Consider the following 17546-nt stretch of genomic DNA (forward strand, 5'->3'; position numbering starts at 1 on the left):
TGTGTAGAACGGTACCTGGCTGTTGTTCACCCCATCACCTATGTAGGTTTTCGAAATGCCCGCGGAATCAGAATCAGAAACATCTCCATCGGGAGTGTTTGGATGCTATGCATTGGACTCTCAGGTTTTACTGCTAATTTATCAATCGTTTATGTTGTTATTTTAATGCTTACTATCTTGTTTTTCCTCATGCTAGTTATAACTTTCTGCAGCATCTCTGTGCTTTTTGTTTTGGTTCGTCCAGTGCCAGGGGATAACGGTAGGGGAAAGAAGCAAATAGATCAATCAAAGTTAAGAGCATTTCAAACAATCACGGCTATATCATGTGCACTGTGGTTGTGGGGCGGTGCAGCGTTGTTCTACTTTGCTTTATTTGTGTCATCTCTGCAGACTGAAAGTTTGCTGTGTTTATCAATTGCAAGTAGTCAGTGGTTCAATTTGCCTTGCAGTTTAGTGTTACCTCTGTTGTATCTAAACAAAGAAGGAAAACTATGGAGGGGAAGAAGCGATTGTGACTGACTCTGAAGGGTTCCACTATAACACAAGATAATAATAAAGAGAAAGGTAATAAAATATTTCAAAACCTTTAGTTTTTTTATGATTGCAAAAATTTTCATTGTTTGATGAGAGACTACTGCTGCAGTTTAGACTGGACTGACCACTTCACACTAGACCAGGCATCCCCAAACTTGGTCCTCGAGGGCCGCTGTCCTGCAGGTTTTAGAGGTTAACTTGTTCCAACACAGCTGATTTGAATTGAAAGCTGATTAACAGGCTTTTGCTCTACTGCAATCATTATAATCAGCTGTGCTAAAGCAGGGAAACCTCTAAAACCTGCAGGACAGTGGTCCTCGATGACCGAGTTTGGGGATGCCTGCACTAGACAGAGGTATCTTTTGATTTTAAAGCAAATTAACAACAGAAGTGATCTGATACTTCAAAGCAAAGAGACTTGATCAACAGCTATCAATAATTAATCAGATTTTATTTAAAGGAAGACACAAGAAGCACAGATTCACCACAAGTGCAGACAGCTGTGCCCAAAGGGTGATCTTACTAATAAGTAAATGAGAGACAAGAAAGGAGTCCCATTGAAGTCAGAGGGAATAAACCGATTTGTTTGGCTGGTATCGCTCATCATGAAAATCTATATGTTCAGATCTGTATAAAAAAGTATTTCCACTTAAAACAACAATGGAATGGGAGTGAGTGAATCATGTGATTATTGCTTTCTTTTCATAATCAATGGCTCTGTTCGAAAACCTGGGCTGCATCCTTCAAGGACGCGGTCTACCTAGACTGGATCCTTCGAGGTCCATGAAAATAAGGAGACCGGAAGAGTTTTGGCTGTCAATTCGAACAGGTCTACCCTTCGACGGGTTTTACCGCCGTGCCCTCTGTTGCTTAGCAACCGTGAAAGTTGACACACAAAGCAGGAAAAGAATGAAAATCGAAGTTTTCAAAACTGTTTGTTTATTTATTTATTTTTTATTGTAAAGTGAACAAAGACTACACTGACAAGAATCCAGAATGGAATAAAGGTTCCAAGCACCGGGAGCAGGAACAAATAAAATCAAATGTAATGATAGAAACCTTAGTCAGCTAAATAACATGCTGCTGTCATTTTGCACATCTCTGATGTTGCTGCTTTTTTCAAATATCCATTACTGTAAAAATGTCCATAGCATATTGGTTATTAATTCTCCAGTTTTATATTGTTAAAGCACTTTACAGTATTGTATTGTTTATATTTTAACTCTTCCCTATTATGTTATTCTTATAAATTTTTTAAGGTCCACATATGTGTGACCATTTTCAATAATCTTTCTGCTGCTGTAAATTTGCCCATTGTGGGACAATAAAGGGATTTTCTATTCTATTCTATAAAAGGGGTAGAAAGATATAAGTAAATCTAAACAATGTTTGTATAAAAAATAAATCTGCGAAACCTCTAATATTCAACAACAAAAAATACTTAGTTAAGCATATTGTGCAAAACAGCAATAAAAAACTAAAAATCCTATCAGATTTATAGTCCCCACCCTGCAGATCTTTTAGAATCTTTCCTTAAATTACAGCCAAACCCATTTACACAGTAACAGATTAAAACCTTTAGATAAATCAAACATTGCCTCCACATATCTGACTCTATAACCATTAAAACAACTATTTTCATTCATTTCAGATGGAACTATTCACAGACTGGATTATATTAAACTGAACTTCCAATTTTCACCACTGTTCGGCGTCAAGTAACCTTTCCTCTGATCACGGAGCAGCCGGCTTGCTTGGTCTCGCAATGAATCCTGGGTAAACCAAGGATACATCGGTAAAACAAATCGGGCAAAAACAAGGACGCATTTTAAGGTCGCATAACGAGGAGTCTTGGAATCCGACCAGACCTCGGCGCCTCGCTATGACGTAATTGTCCTTTGAATCTGGCCTTCTAAGGACGCATCCCAGGATTTCGAACAGAGCATATGTTTTCTGCATCACTACCTTTTATTGTAATTTCGGTGAGAGCAATACTTCCTTTAACTAAACAAAGACGTAAAACAAAGAGGAAATTAAGACTGGCTTAATATAGCAGCCAATTTGCTAATGGTAGAAAACAGACCTGCATAACCATACTAAGCTTTTACAAATACGGTCCAATAAAAGACAAGATAACTTAAGTTTTTTCTATGCTATTCATCACTCTGCTAAAGTCTTGGCTAGTTTTTTTCCCAAAGGAAACTTATTGTTTACATTTTCACTTTTTTTTCTTTTTTTTTTTTTTTTTTTTCATGTGATGATTTGGTTGGGAAACACTTTGCCTTTTAATTTTATTTAAAATTAATTAATATTCTAAATATTACATTTGAACATTCCACTAAATTCAAATTATCTTCTTTGATAGGTTTGTGTGTTTTAAGGATGTTTAGAATCTAACGTATACATTTTATTTATATTCGTTTTCTACAATAAGGTGTATGTTTCTACAGTAGATAGATTTCTTTGAAAGTTGATTTCATTTGTACAAAACATCTTGGTTATGAGTTTCATCTTTTAGCTATTTGAATTATTAGATTGAACATGCTTTTTTTTCTCAACGATTTTAGCTTTTTGTTTAGTTTTTTTTACCTATAATGATATTGAGTGATGTCTATACAGCATAAACCTGATATGCGTAGAAGTGATTGTTATATGTATTTTCTGCACTTTTGCTGTTCATTTTATGTCATTTGCCTAATTAGTTACCTTTAAATACATAGGCTAAACAAAATTCTGATGCTTTTAAAATTTAGCAACTGCCAAATATATTTTAAGAATTCATGATTTCTTTAATAAAGCATTATTACTTTAAAATTATTTCAATACAGCCAAAACATTTTGATAAAACTATTACAGTTGCCCTGTATCTGTGATATCTGTACCTTTTGTAGAGACTGCAGATTTTGTTATACCCATCTTCTAACAAACCTGTTGTGTAATTCTCAAAAGACCCTAATTGCTAAGAATGTTTTAATTATTAAAGAGCTTTTTCATTAATGTTGCAAACAGAGAGAGTTAGAAAAGTCTTTTTTTTGATAAATCATCTGTTAATGTAAGAATGAGCAGTAATTGTTCAATCATAAATGCAATGTGTATGGTTGGTTTTTCGCCCCTCCCACAGCACAGAAACAGCTCTCATCAGAGTCACCAGCGATCTGCTGATAGCTTCTGATTCCGGTTTCATGTCCCTCCTCATTCTTCTCGACCTCTCTGCTGCGTTTTACACAGTAGATCACCACTTAATACCATGACACACTTGCACATGAATGACGCTGGTCAAATTTGCCCTGCAGCCTTCAAGAAAAGAATGTAGAGAACAGCTCTCTACATGTTTTAATATATGTGGTGTAATATCCCAAATACATGATTGTGCATTCACAATCAAGAGAGCAATAATGTTTTTTTTGTTCAAGTACTTCTGCCTCTTTGCCTGCTCAGACACATCTCTTCCTTGCTACTCGTTTGCTTACATTTTTATAACTTTTAGACTTTCTATCTCTCAGCCAAAGTGACAGTAATTTAGGCAAAACTATTTTTTTCTTTAGAGATTCTCTAGCTGGACTCATTTTTAAAGATTTTTTATATTATTTTGATCACCCCGCAGAGAAGGACACTTAAGGGCAAAATGCCTGCCTTGACTGCACAGGACTTAGACAAGCTTCTATAGAGGATGGCTGTATTGGAAATTTGAAGATTAACTGAATTTAAATAAATGTGGAACTGAATGCTGGTTATGGAAATTATACAACCCCGCTGTCACAGTCTTGGTTTTCCATTTGTTATCCTCTGCTGCCCTCTTGTGTCCTCTTTTCCCTAGCTCTGTTTTCTGCTCTGCCCTCACCTGTTTTCAATCCCCTCGTTAGCCCTCTCTTTGTCTCTGTCCCCTTTAAAAGCCTCCCTCTTCAGTTCATGTTTGCTGGATCCTCGTCTAACGTCTGTCTGCCTTCCTCGTCTCTCCCTGGTTCCTAGAGTTTGGTTTTCCCCTGATGTCTCCTTGGTTCTGGTTCGTTTTTTATTTTGTTGGATTTTTTGATCCAAAGTTCCTGTGAACTTTATTAAACCCACTTAAATTCACCTCTGCCAACTTGCCTCTGCATTTGGGTCCTCAAACCAACACCAAATCCTGACACCCGCCAACGCCGACCCTCCCAGTTTCTCAAAATGCTGATAGAACCCCACCAGTGGTTTTGAATAGCAACTCATCACAATAACAAATGACCAACGGAACATAGAAAAGAGGTGCTGCTTCTAATGAAAAAAAATCAGACTTGCAGCCCCGCTAGGAAACACTTGGAGCAAAGCCAATCAACAAACAATCCAATCAAGAGCTCAAAATCTAACAGGACAAACACCACATTTACAAACCTGGCCAAGAATTCAGAGAGAAATGTCTTCCACCCCAAGTATCCACAGGTGCAAAAAGCTGCTTTCTCACAAAATAAAAGATAAGGAACAACCCATTGTGATTAAAACTTTTGCTAAAAACTTTTAACCCTAAAAGAAACTGACCTTGAAGAGAACAGCCCGTTTCTGTTTCCAGACGTCAGAAAAAAAAGGCATGACAACACTCAGCTGTCATGTTGGGGTCTAATCTTCTAACCCACATGCAGAAACACTCAAGAGACAGGAAAAAAGTTAACCCTCCTATCGTCCTCAAATATAGTAACAAATTTGGTCCTTGGGGTCAATTTGACCCCAGGGATATTTACCTGCAGAAAATGATTTACAGAATATTGTTGACCAAGTTTTTGTGACAGGCACTTTGTTTATTTGTTGAATACATAAATAACCCCTTGAAAATCAGTGAGTTGACCTTCCCTCTAGCGCCACCATCAGGCCAAACCTTTAAATGAAAATGAGTTTATTTTGATTTTTTTATACAAATCTTCTCAAATTTACAGGTTTTGAGCACATTCATGACTCTCACCAAATGAACCATATTGACTAATGTTGGTGACTCCCCCTTTCCTCTCATAAACATATTTATTTACTTATTTTTGTCTATTTTGTTGTAATATATTTGTTGCTAGTTACTGTAGGATCTTACTCACCCCTCCTCTTTTGTTATCCGGGCTTGGGACCGGCAGTGGCAGAGTTATAGAGTTTTTTTTGTTTGTTTTTGGTTTTTTATGATTTTTTTTGGTTGTTTTTTCTGTTTTTTTTTTTTTTTTATTCATTTGTGTGACAGAAAATGGATAATGAGAACATGTCACGTAGTAGTTAGAACATGGAACAGTTTTTAGAGAGAAACAACATGAAAATCCATCCATTTTGAACAGTGTGACAATGTCAGTAGCTAAAACGTGGAACAGTTCATGCCACAGTAGCTAAGCGTTTAGTCTGCACTACTGTACACAGGATGTGCAGAGTGTGTGTGCATGCTCCTTGCAGACATACTTTTTGCATTTTGAACAGGTCATGCTGGTCTTGCAGTCGTTTCGGGTGGGACAGACCTGACACCTGCCACGTTTCTTGCCTGCAGTTTGTGCCACTGGGGGAGTTGGGGTGTTTTTCTCCCTCTGTATGTCCCTCACAATAGCTGCAGCAACTGGTGATGCTCTTGGAAGGCTCTGTCTTCTCTCAATTTGAGGCCTGACCAGTGCATTGCCAAGCTCCTCCAGGAAAAGCCTCCTTCGGCTGAGTTTTCCCCTATTCCAGTCTTTGTTTATCTCACACCAAATCACGAACGCATTATATGCACTCACATCAATGATGTGGAAGAAGATGACAAGGGGCCAACGGGCAGTCATGCGTCGACAGCTGTATGTGGCTGTGACCTTGTCTAAATTGTCCACCCCTCCCTTTGTTTTATTGTAGTCCAGCACCATTTGTGGCTTTTTGTCTTCTCTGCTGCTCAGGGCAGCATCTTTGTGCATGGTGCTGAGCAGCAGGACATTTTTCCCTTTCTTGGGACAGTAGGAGACCAGAGTTGCTTTCTCAGTGAAGGCAAACATGGAAGATGTTACCTTCCTGCTCTTGACAGAAAGGAGTTCAGAGGGAAGCTCTGGCTTGTTCTTTCTCACCGTCCCCAACATCGTAACCTGCCTTTTGAGCAGTTCCTCACCCAGGGCGTAAGACGTGAAAAAATTATCACATGTAATATTATGCCCATGCAGTCCTTCAGCCATATCAAGCACAACCCTTGTGCCCTGATTTTTTTCTGGTGCTTCGCCACGAGATTTGCCCGTGTACACCTGCATGTTCCAGGCAAAGCTGGACTGTGCATCACATGCTGCCCATATTTTGATGCCATATTTAGCAGGTTTGCTAGGCATATACTGTCTGAATGGGCAGCGCCCACGAAACGCAACCAGGCATTCATCGACAGTCACGTGAGCTCCTGGATTATAAAGCAGGGGTAAACGCTGCACCCACTTGTCCCACACATCCCTTACTGCAGCAAGTTTGTCACGTTCTCGACGGCCCTGCCTTGTTTGTTTGTCATCAAAGCGTATGACACGAGACAAAATGTGGAATGCCTTCAGAGACATGGTGGCTGGAAATATTGCCCTTCCAGTCTCAGCATTCCAAAGACTTGCTGTTGCTTCACCTTTTGACTTATAAACTCCTGCCAAAATTAGCAAGCCAATGTAGGCTTCCAAGTGAACTACATCCAAGTCTTTCCAACTGTCCCCATAAACACGCTTTCCCTCTAAATTTGTCATCCCAAGCACAATATTTTTAATTGATGGTGTTATGAAGAGCTCGAATGATGACTTGATGTCATCAACATGGCTGACTGCATATCTGGTGGGTCCTGGAACCATTTTGATTATATTACTTGCGCTATGTCTACCCTGCTGTTTCAGTGGGGAAAGGGACCATATTATTTTTCCATTTTTGGAAGAAATTGTGTCTGCTGGTGGTTGAGGGACAATAGGAGGGTCAACACTCTCATTCTCATCAGATGAGAATTCCTCAAAATCAGGGTCCTCCTCAACACAATCCTCAGTCTCAGAGACAGTCTCCTCTAAGTCACTTTCACTGTCAAAGAGCTGCTCCAAAACCTCTTTGACAGTAAACCTTTTTCCAGAAGACATTTTCAAAGAGAGAGTGTGCAGATTGCAGTATACTCAGAGCACAGTGAGGAATGATTTGGATAGAGGACTGTAGTGCAAGCTTATGTTTGCTCCTCCCTGATTTGGCATGAACTACCAATGGCGTTGTAGGAATAACCCGCCCTTCACAAGGCGGGAAAAATCAGTTCTACTTTGGCAGGTGTGAGTTCAGAAGTTCACACAGATCCCCAGATGTCTCAGTTCAAATGTATCAACTAAAATGTATCAACTCTGCACCTGCAGGTGTGGTCATGTTAGGTCACTGACAAGTTTTAGCAGCTAAAACAGCTTGGGGTCAAATTGACCCCAGAGGATAACCAATGCGTGTAATATGTGTTCAGCACATTAAAAAAATAACATCACAAACATTTTATGCTTTACCAGTTGTCCCCATCAAATTAGGAAAAGTCATGAAATATGAAGCAAAAAAAAAGTTAACTACTATTTTTTGAATTATAAACATTGAATGGGGTCAAATTGACCCCAAGGACGACAGGAGGGTTAAAAGGTTTATTGACAATGATTTCAGAGAAATGTGAACGGGGTCTTGGTTCGTCAGGCTGGTCACGGGAGGGAAGATACTAGAGGAGGACAGATCGGTTAGAGCGGATCCAGGAAACTTGCTGTTTAACAGCGATTTGAGTTAATACCTGCTCAGGGGGTATTCTGACCGGCAGGGGGGGAAGCTTGAGGGTCCAGAGGCTGATCGGCAGGCTGAGGGCTGAGGCGGAGACGGAGGCTGAGGCAGAGGGCAGACAGGCAGGTTCCAGGCAGTGAGAGTTTTCTCCAGGAGTTGACTGATAACCAGATATGTCAGGATCTGAGAGGCAGAAGAACACAGGGTCAGACTAGTTCCCAAAAAATCAGGAAAACAGATCAGAGTTAGCTGGCTCAGGTTTGCTGGTACCATTATTGGCAAACACTCTGGCAGGGAAGTGTCAGCCTCCTCCTCCTTAAGAAAGCCTCCAGATGAGCAGATGGGAAACAGGTGTGCAGAAGTCAGCTCACGCCCTCAGGAGGAAGATCTCAGGCTCCCTGTGGTGGAGAAAGGTTGACAAGCCTCCAGATCCCAACATCAGCTTTCTCTTAAACAGCCTCACAACAAACTAGCTGCCAAGCCAAGCACTTTAATAAATGGCAAGTGGCCTATAAAACACTTGTTCAAGTCAGGAGACTTGACCAAAGCACTTTACACTACATTCAGGAGGAGGTCTGGTGGGAGACAGTGTGTTTGAGTCTGGTGTTCAACTGCTTTCCTTCTGCAGAAGGCGTATGAAAAATCCCTTACTGTATATTTCAGTTCTTCTTTTGCAAACCTACATTTATGAACCCAACATACACCACTGCAGCCATTTTCAAATCAAGGTGTTCAAATCAAATGAGGAGGACTCCACTCAAATTACACATACTATATTCTACAACAGCGGCAGTAAGATCCTCTAAAAGTCAGGTTTCTTACCGGCTACCTCTTCAGTTTTTTGATATGGGTCCTCAATTCTCTGAAGATTAGCAGCTGCCTTCCTAGGTGTTAGTTATGCCTTCACCAGTGTGAGGCAAAGCACTTCAGGTGTGCACACTAATAGCCCCGCCCTGGGCTGCCACCAATTAGTAGGCCAGTGCAACTTTCACAAAGTTAACAGAATTAAACACAACCTTGAATTACTTAATCATTCTCATTGGAGCACAGAATTATGTTGCGAAGAGGAATATTAAAGGATGATGTGATTAGTCTCCTTTGCACTGCAGAACAGACACATTTTAGTTTTCATTAGTGGCCCTTTCACACCACCTTCAGCGGTTCATTTCAATTCAGTTTATTTATATAGCGCAAATTTAAAACTTGCCATCTCAAGGCACTTTACAATTCAACCAGATCATACAGTCAAACTGATTCAAAGTTTTGTATCTAAGGAAAACCAGCTGATTGCATCGACTCATTGACTCAAAGGGTTCCCTCACACTAAGCATACTTGTAGCAACGGTGGAGAGAAAAAACTCCTTTTAAACAGGAAGAATCCTCCAGCAGAACCAGACTCAGTGTGAGCGGCCATCTGCTGAGGCCGACTGGGGTTCAAGGAGACAGAAGCAGACATAGCAAAAGAAGCAGAGATACAAAAAGCAACTGGAGATGGAGTCTTCAGCTGAGTTTCTTACCTGAATAATTGGATCAAATGAGCCTGCTCTGCAAGATCGATTGGTGTTATTGAAAACTTTAATATCTTGTTGGAAAAGAGACATCTGTTCAAAAGAGATGGATTTCACCTTAATGGAACAGGTGCAAAACTTCACTTAATGAAGTACAGGATATGAATGAAACCCAGATAAAGAGCTTCCATCATGATAAATGATAATCACTCTGCTGAGGCCTTGGCATGCAAGAATAATAAAGACAGCCCAAATGGTAGATGAGGTGATGAACAAATACATGTCACATAAATCAGTGCTTTGGAGCATAGTGTCTACTCCTAAAACACCAACATACAGACATGCAATCCCAACAGAAGCATCTCCCCTCCAAACGGAACTATGCAAGCCCCATTTCCAGCCCAACACTACAGCTGAATCAATGACTAAATTACTCAGCATAATCTTGATTTTGTGTTTCTAACAGAGATGTCGCTTAATGAAAATAATGAGATATAGATTTTATTGGAGAATGCACCTCCAAATTAGATTTTTCTCCAACAGAGGAGATTGTTTAAAAAAAGGGGAGAACTTGTTGCTCTTCCTGTAACTGAGATTATCAACAAAAACATCAACAATATTGGCACCTTAATTGCAACAGGTAACAGGTTAACAAACCCTCCTATCTCTGCGGCTGATAAACTACAATCTAAAAAGGCCTGCAATAGCTTTACAAAAGTAAAAGCAGTCCTGTTATCAATGCCATCTCCAGTACCAATCCTGTTTCCAGTTAGAGAAACATGGTAAAATGTTCCTATTCTGCCCAATAAACTGCAAAAGCTTGGAAGAAACTGTTCATCCGCTAAGCTCTCCTTCCTTCTGTCTTGATGTTTTATCCACATGTTTTATGAAGAAGTTGTTGTCTGATTTAGTGTCTGATTTGATTCAAATCATAAACACATCCCTCATGGCGGGTATTTCGTGGGTATAACTGCAGCAATAACAATTCCCTAGAGATTTCCAAGTAAACTGTTTTAAAGGTTCTTCCATTGCAGTCAGCTACTATATTGTGCTTTCCAACTTTTTTAAGTTTAAGTTTTTGTCTAATTAGCCATAAGTTTAAAGGTGAAAAGTAGTTGAGGAAACGCGTCATATGTCAACTGTAATCGACTGCTTAGACAAGAAAGAGTATAGCCTGCTCGGTGGAAATATGTAAATATTTGTAAATGATTCTAGGAATCTGCCCGAATTTATTAGACAGATGTCAAATTGGCAAATAGGTTTTCATTTGAATAAACAATTTAATGTTATTAGTGGCCTGTCTGTTAAAATGGACTTTAAAATCATATGATTACTCCTTTTCTGGTAGTATGGAAATCATCCATCCATTTTCTCCTGCTTAGATCTTCTCCAGGTCACGGTGGGGCCATTTTCCTAGTATGGAAATCACGCTCAATAAAAATGTCTGAATAAATTTTTATGGTTAATTGGTAGCCATATTTTAAGAAGCGACCTATTTGAATACATGTGGTTGAACAGCTTAAATGAACAAAAAAAAATTGTAGTTAATAATGAAATTAGATGTAGTGGTCTCGCCATGCAAACAGACCAGCTTTGACTAATCGATGGTACCACAGGTGTGCCTATAAATATGCCTAAGTTTGCCATTTCACCACTACATAAATGTATCTGAAAACTGGAAAAAAGGATTATATACAATTTATCTGCCAAGGTTTGTGTGTTTATCTGGTCTTTAAACATTCATCATTCTCTGTTTAAACCAGTAGAGTTGTAGCTAGAACTGGAAATCTTTTGTAAATATTGGATTTAATTACTTCTTTGGAATTAACCAATAAATGTAATACTTTAACTTTGCCAAAAGTCAAAAATTACACTTTGAAACTATCAGACAAGCATGATTGTTTGCTTGGGCATTTAACAATAGCACTTATATGCAATCGATACCAATACTGGAGTGATTTGCACAGGCATCCTGGTAGGCAGGCACTCAAATGGGGTTAAAAATGGCACCTTGTTTAGCACACTGAGCAACAAACTGTCTTAGTAGTTTGATTTTTTACAGGAACAGCTTAAAAACCTTGTATGAAAGTTTCTTTAAATTATGATCCATGTTGTCTGATGCAAATGTTTGAAAATGTTTAAAATATTTATTTTCTACAAATCAAAATTGAAACAACAGAACTAATTATTGCAATTCCAAATTATTATATGAATAAAAAGAAAAAAAAAATGAAATACAGTAGTTCTTAGAAAATGTAAAATAGACTATTTCAAAGACATGAATCTTGACTTATTTTTTTTGCTCAAATTCTTACATAAGAATTACCATTCTCTTTTTCTTTTTTTCCTCTTTTTCTTGCTTTAAGGAGCTTCCTCTGAACTGCATTGATATATATGTGGAAGCCAACACCACCTGCCAACAGGTGATGGTGAATGAGGACACCTTGATAAATTAGTGAGCACCTATACAGTATGTTCTTAAAGATGTAGGGTGACATGATGAGGAAGTAAAAATATAATAAACTCACCACAGGGATGCGTTTGAAGTGCACTTAGGAAATTCTTAGGAAAACAACAAAATTAGTAAAGACTGGATAAGAGGTAGAACAATGACTCAAAGTTTTATTGATATTTTATAGTCTAATTTCAAACTAAAATTCTCCCTACTTTTATTCTTGGTAATATTTTTTAAAAGGTCTGCAAGTAGCCAATAAATGTAACCATAATGATTTGGTGCTGCTTAAAAAAAATAATATTAATGTTCTTTTAACCCAGACTTATACTTTCAAACTAATAAGAAAAGCATCATTTTTATCTTGTGCAACAGTTTGAAAAAGTATCACTGAAACACAATCAACTCAGTGTGACTACAGTAGGCTATGTACCTTCAAGTTCATTTCTGACTAATTTAATGTATTCAAGTTCAACGTTCCCTCAGTTTACACAGTGTATTTCTGCTGCTTAATATTATTTGATATAAATGTTGAGAGCTGTTAGTTTGCAGCAGTTTGATGAAAAGACGTTTAAACTTCGGCTTTATGCAAATTTTTTTTTTCCTTTTTCTCTCTATATGAGTTATGTTCTCCCCCTTTTCTTTACAGAAAAGCTACAATTATGATGAATCTATCAGAAAACTCTTCATTCACACCCAGCAGTCTACTGCAGCAGCACTGCACCAACATTTTTATTTCCATCTCTTGGATCAGATTCATCCTCCTCCTTCCTCTGTCAACCGCTGTCCTCTATCTAGGTCTCCAGAAATGGCTTCAGCAGCGCTCCTTTAAAACAGCAAGCCACTTTGACATCTTCACCTATCATCTGGTTGCCATGGAATTTTTGTGGGTGCTTGGATACCTCTGTCAAGTTTGTGCTCATATTTATTCTTCGGAAATTCTAAAATATATAACACGGCTTCTGACTTTCAATGCTTTGTGTGGGGAGATTTTATTTCACACCCTGATCTGTGTGGAGCGTTACATTGCTGTGGTTCTGCCCATTACTTACATGAGGATAAGAGCCTCATCTGGGGTGAGGGTCAGAAACATCAGCATTGTCTTTGTCTGGCTGCTGTCCTTGGGAGTGACAAGTTTTCGATTTGTTAGATATTCAATCTTTAACTTTACCTTATTATGTCTTTTGGGTTTTGCAATTATAGTTTCATCTTTCTGCAGTTTGACTGTTCTCTGTGCTCTGATTCGTCCAGGGCCTGGGGAAAGTAATAAAGAAAATGGGCTGGTTGACCGATCAAAGCAAAGAGCATTTCACATCATCACAGTCATATCTGGCTTGCAGTGGTTGTGGTTCTTAAGCCTACTATCTTCTACAGCTATACTGCAATCTTCTCTGTTAAATTTTGCTGCTGCCTGTGTGTTGGGGGTGAGTGTAGGATTTTGTAATCTGCCTTACTGTTTGGTGGTTCCTCTGATATATCTTCACAGGATAGCAAAATTATCACAGAAATAATTAGAAATGAAAACAAAGAAAAAAGCATCCTTAAATAGGCAATGTGCACCAGGAGATAAGTCACTTTTTTTGATTCTGAAGGAGGTATGATAAAAGGTTTCCATTCATCATGTTAGCATTTATTTTGCCAACCTGATCAGAAAACATTATGGCTTAGAGTGATGGAAAACTTTCTTCTTTGGGGTTAAGTAATATTATATTAGTCAAACTTATTTACACTAAAACAACAAATAAGGTAAATTAGGATATGTTTTAACACATTATGATAAAGAAAAGAAATGTTCCATTTGTTTGTTTTGTTCCTTAGCTGTTGAAATATATTGCCTTCCCAAATAAAGGTTGGAAATTGATGGCGTAATATAATTTTCACACTTTGTAAACATATTCAAGGCCTCATATATAATTAGCAACATACACACATAATATAGAAGACAGGGTGTTTGAACTTTAGCACACAGAAACATTGGAAAGGATAGGTTATGTAGAAATCTTTGCAAAAACAAGATCTTAACCTGTGACCTGTATGTACCGGTAGGTTTTTGAACCAAGAGATTTTGGCAAAAACAGGAAACATCTCTTTCCTGATTAAGGAGCAGAGCCCATCTTTGGCCAGAACACAGACACTACACACATGCATACATACCTAGGAAATTTATAGCCAAACAGATGCACATATATTTCACAAACACTCACATCATGGTTCAGGAAGGTATAAATAGGGTTCAAATAGTGTAATAGTAATGGTGTAAATCGTTTTCATTTATCCTTCTTTCTGTCATATTGTGCATTGTTAAAATCTGTATTTCTCTCTAAAAAATATGTTAATAAATAAGCAGTACCAGATATATGCACAGCGGGTATCATTAGAATAGAATAGAAAATCCCTTTATCGTCCCACAATGGGGAAATTGTGGTGTTGCTGCAGCATTACACCAAACGCGGTCACAAAAATGTGGACCTTAAAGGTGTTTAATGAAAAAAAACAGAATAAGTGGCAGAGTAAGACAATAAACAACATAAAATACTGTACTGTAAAGTGTTTTTACGAATATAGATATTGTCACCCAAAGAATAAATAATGAATAATAAATATAAAAATAAATTGAACATTATTGATCTCACATTGGAGAAATTTATCTCTGCATTTAACCCATCCCCTTGGGGAGCAGTGGGCTGCCATTGTGAGGCGCCCGGGGAGCAGTGTGGGGTTAAGGGTCTTGCTCATGGACCCAGGATGGCAGTCTGGGGGAGTGTTTTTTTTTTTTTTTGCCTTATTCTGTCCAATGATTTCCAAATAATTCTTATGTTGCTTTGTGGAAAATCCCTTCATGTCTTCTGGATGCATGAGAATTGTCAAATAAAGTGTGATTCAGTGCAAAAATGTACAAAACAAACAAATAAAAATTAAAAGTGTGCTCAAAGTCTTGGTGGTAATTAAATTATGATGTTTTATTATTCTTTTTTATTTCTTTCTACCCAGGGTTAGTTGCTAACAGATACAACTTACTTCTAACTTAGTGTTCTGCACTTCATATTTTCAGGAGATAAAAACGTCATAGTAGAGAATTTAAAACATTATTATTTTTGGCTATTGATAACATTGTACACTGAAAAAACAGCTCATAAGATTTACTTGAAAAATATATTGTAAGTATTTGCACTCAAATGATTTAAATAAAATTTAATGCTGCAATATCAAGTAACACTCACTTGCCAGTATCAAGCGAATTTTACTCTCCATTAAACATAACAGTTGCGAAGATATTAAGTAACATTTACTTAATTACATCCAAGTTGTAAGTTAGATTTATTAAAAAAATTAAGTAAAGTGAACTAGCATTTTACTCAAAATTTTAAGTAAAGGTTATATCCCTGTAGAATTTGCTGTCACAAAGTAATTTAAGTAGATATTAATTATTTTCTCTGATTGACATTTACTTTGCTTCATTATGTTACATTACTCACTAATATTAGGTAACTATTGCCAGTTTTCTTTTGATAAATGTTACCAAATACATTGAAATAAAAGTCTATACATTTTATATACCATCCATCTATTTTCTTACACGCTTGTCCCGACTGGGGTCACAAGGGGTGCTGGTGCCTATCTCCTGCAGTCAATGGGTAAGAGGTGGGGTACACCCTGGACAGGTCGCCAGTCCATCGCAGGGCAACACAGGACAAACAACCATTCATGCACACACTCACACTTAAGGAGGAGAAGCCAATCAACCTAACAGTCATGTTTTTGGACTGTGGAAGAAACCCAGAGAGAACCCACACATGCTCAGGGAGAACATGCAAACTCCATGCAAAAACACCCCCCGGCCAGGAATTGAACCCAGAACCTTCTTGCTTCTCAGCAGTGCTACCCACTGTGCCACTGAGCAGCCCACATCTTACATACATTCATTCATTATTTGGTCCATTCTTTCATGGGCCAGCCAGAAATTTGACAGTCTAACTGGAATTGTACTATTCAAATAGGCAATAAAAAAAAGTAAAACCCTCTAAAACTCAGTTTCAAGATTCATTACAGAAATTTACTCATGTAAGATCAAGAATATTTAACCTACACAAACATGCTCAAAATAACCTCTGGGCGAGGATCACAACTGAAACAGCCATTTAAACTTTGAGCAGTGGAGTATAGATTATGTATGTCTCTATTTAAATGAAAAAGCATGTACAAATATTGCATTATTATTAAGTGCATTTTGTTGTACTGCATTAGAATTTGTACAGAAAAAAGAGAAGTTTGGTATGACTTAAACAACAAATACAAAGTATTAAATATACAGGTCTGGTAATTAAAACATTTTTATTAATAGAAGAACACCTTGTTTTCCCTTCACTTTTTTTTGGCTTATCGCATAAAATCCCCGTGAAACACACTGAGGTTTGTCGTTGTATTGTGACAAAATGTGTACTAATCTGACTCTTCATCTTGCAATAAATATCCCATCATAAACCTTGGGCAAAGTTCTCCACAGACTGGGATGCATTTTAATTTAACTGCAAATCTGCTCACTGTTATGCATTTGGAGATGTGGGCAGTTTACGTAACTTGCTCTACATTTAGGAGAAATCAGTTTGTACGACATCCCTCAGGATGCTGTTCTGAGGTTCAGGGTTTCTCTGTCTCAAACACATTTTGATTCGTTACACAGTTAAGACAAATACTTTGAGATTATATATATATATATATATATATATATATATATATATATATATATATATATATATATATATATATATATATATATATATATATATATATGTCTTTAGTCCCCCCCCCTCCATGTTTATATTTCAGCTATTTCTCATCTGAACTCAATTACTTTTTATAGTTACTGGAAACTGTTGTGAAAGCAACAATTAATATAGTCGCCACTCAAATCAGCAATAAAAATCAAACCTACACACAAAAAGTGCAATTTCAACATTTGAACCAGTCGTTCAGACAAGTGGATTTTAAAGAATGCAATTTCCACAATGAACCAAAATCATTCTAACCATTCTCAATGAACATAAAAATCTCTACTAAATATTTAAACATAATATTTTTTTGCCAAATAACATACCTTGTTTGGAAAAAAAAACATTGATGACAATGCAACCTTGCACTAACATTAACTGGAACCCACTTCTAATTCTTGGCATTTGATGCCACATTTGCCTCCTCTAAGATGAAAGCAACTTTAACTTCAAGTTGTTTACTTTTGCTGATAGTTTGAATCCATCCAACTCCAGGAAGCGTTTTTGGAACACTTCAAAAGTGTAGCGCAAAGGGAGAGGGTATGCCAAGTTCAGCGCATATATCAGTCCCATGAGCAGCGAGCAGGC

At 37.7% G+C, this 17546-nt stretch overlaps 1 protein-coding gene across 1 annotated transcript; it reads right to left on the minus strand.

Annotated features, from left to right (window-relative positions):
* Positions 1–5842: 5842 nt before the first annotated feature.
* LOC119780284 (piggyBac transposable element-derived protein 4-like) lies at positions 5843–7847 on the minus strand. Its single transcript, XM_038280275.1, has one exon. It carries the CDS (start codon positions 7572–7574, stop codon positions 5880–5882), a length of 1695 nt encoding a protein of 564 aa, XP_038136203.1. The 5' UTR covers positions 7575–7847; the 3' UTR covers positions 5843–5879.
* Between the last annotated feature and the right edge of the window lie 9699 nt (positions 7848–17546).

This window comes from Cyprinodon tularosa, unplaced genomic scaffold (assembly GCF_016077235.1).
Source record: "Cyprinodon tularosa strain WSP-4 unplaced genomic scaffold, ASM1607723v1 ctg1586, whole genome shotgun sequence".
NCBI classification, from domain to species: Eukaryota; Metazoa; Chordata; class Actinopteri; order Cyprinodontiformes; family Cyprinodontidae; genus Cyprinodon; species Cyprinodon tularosa.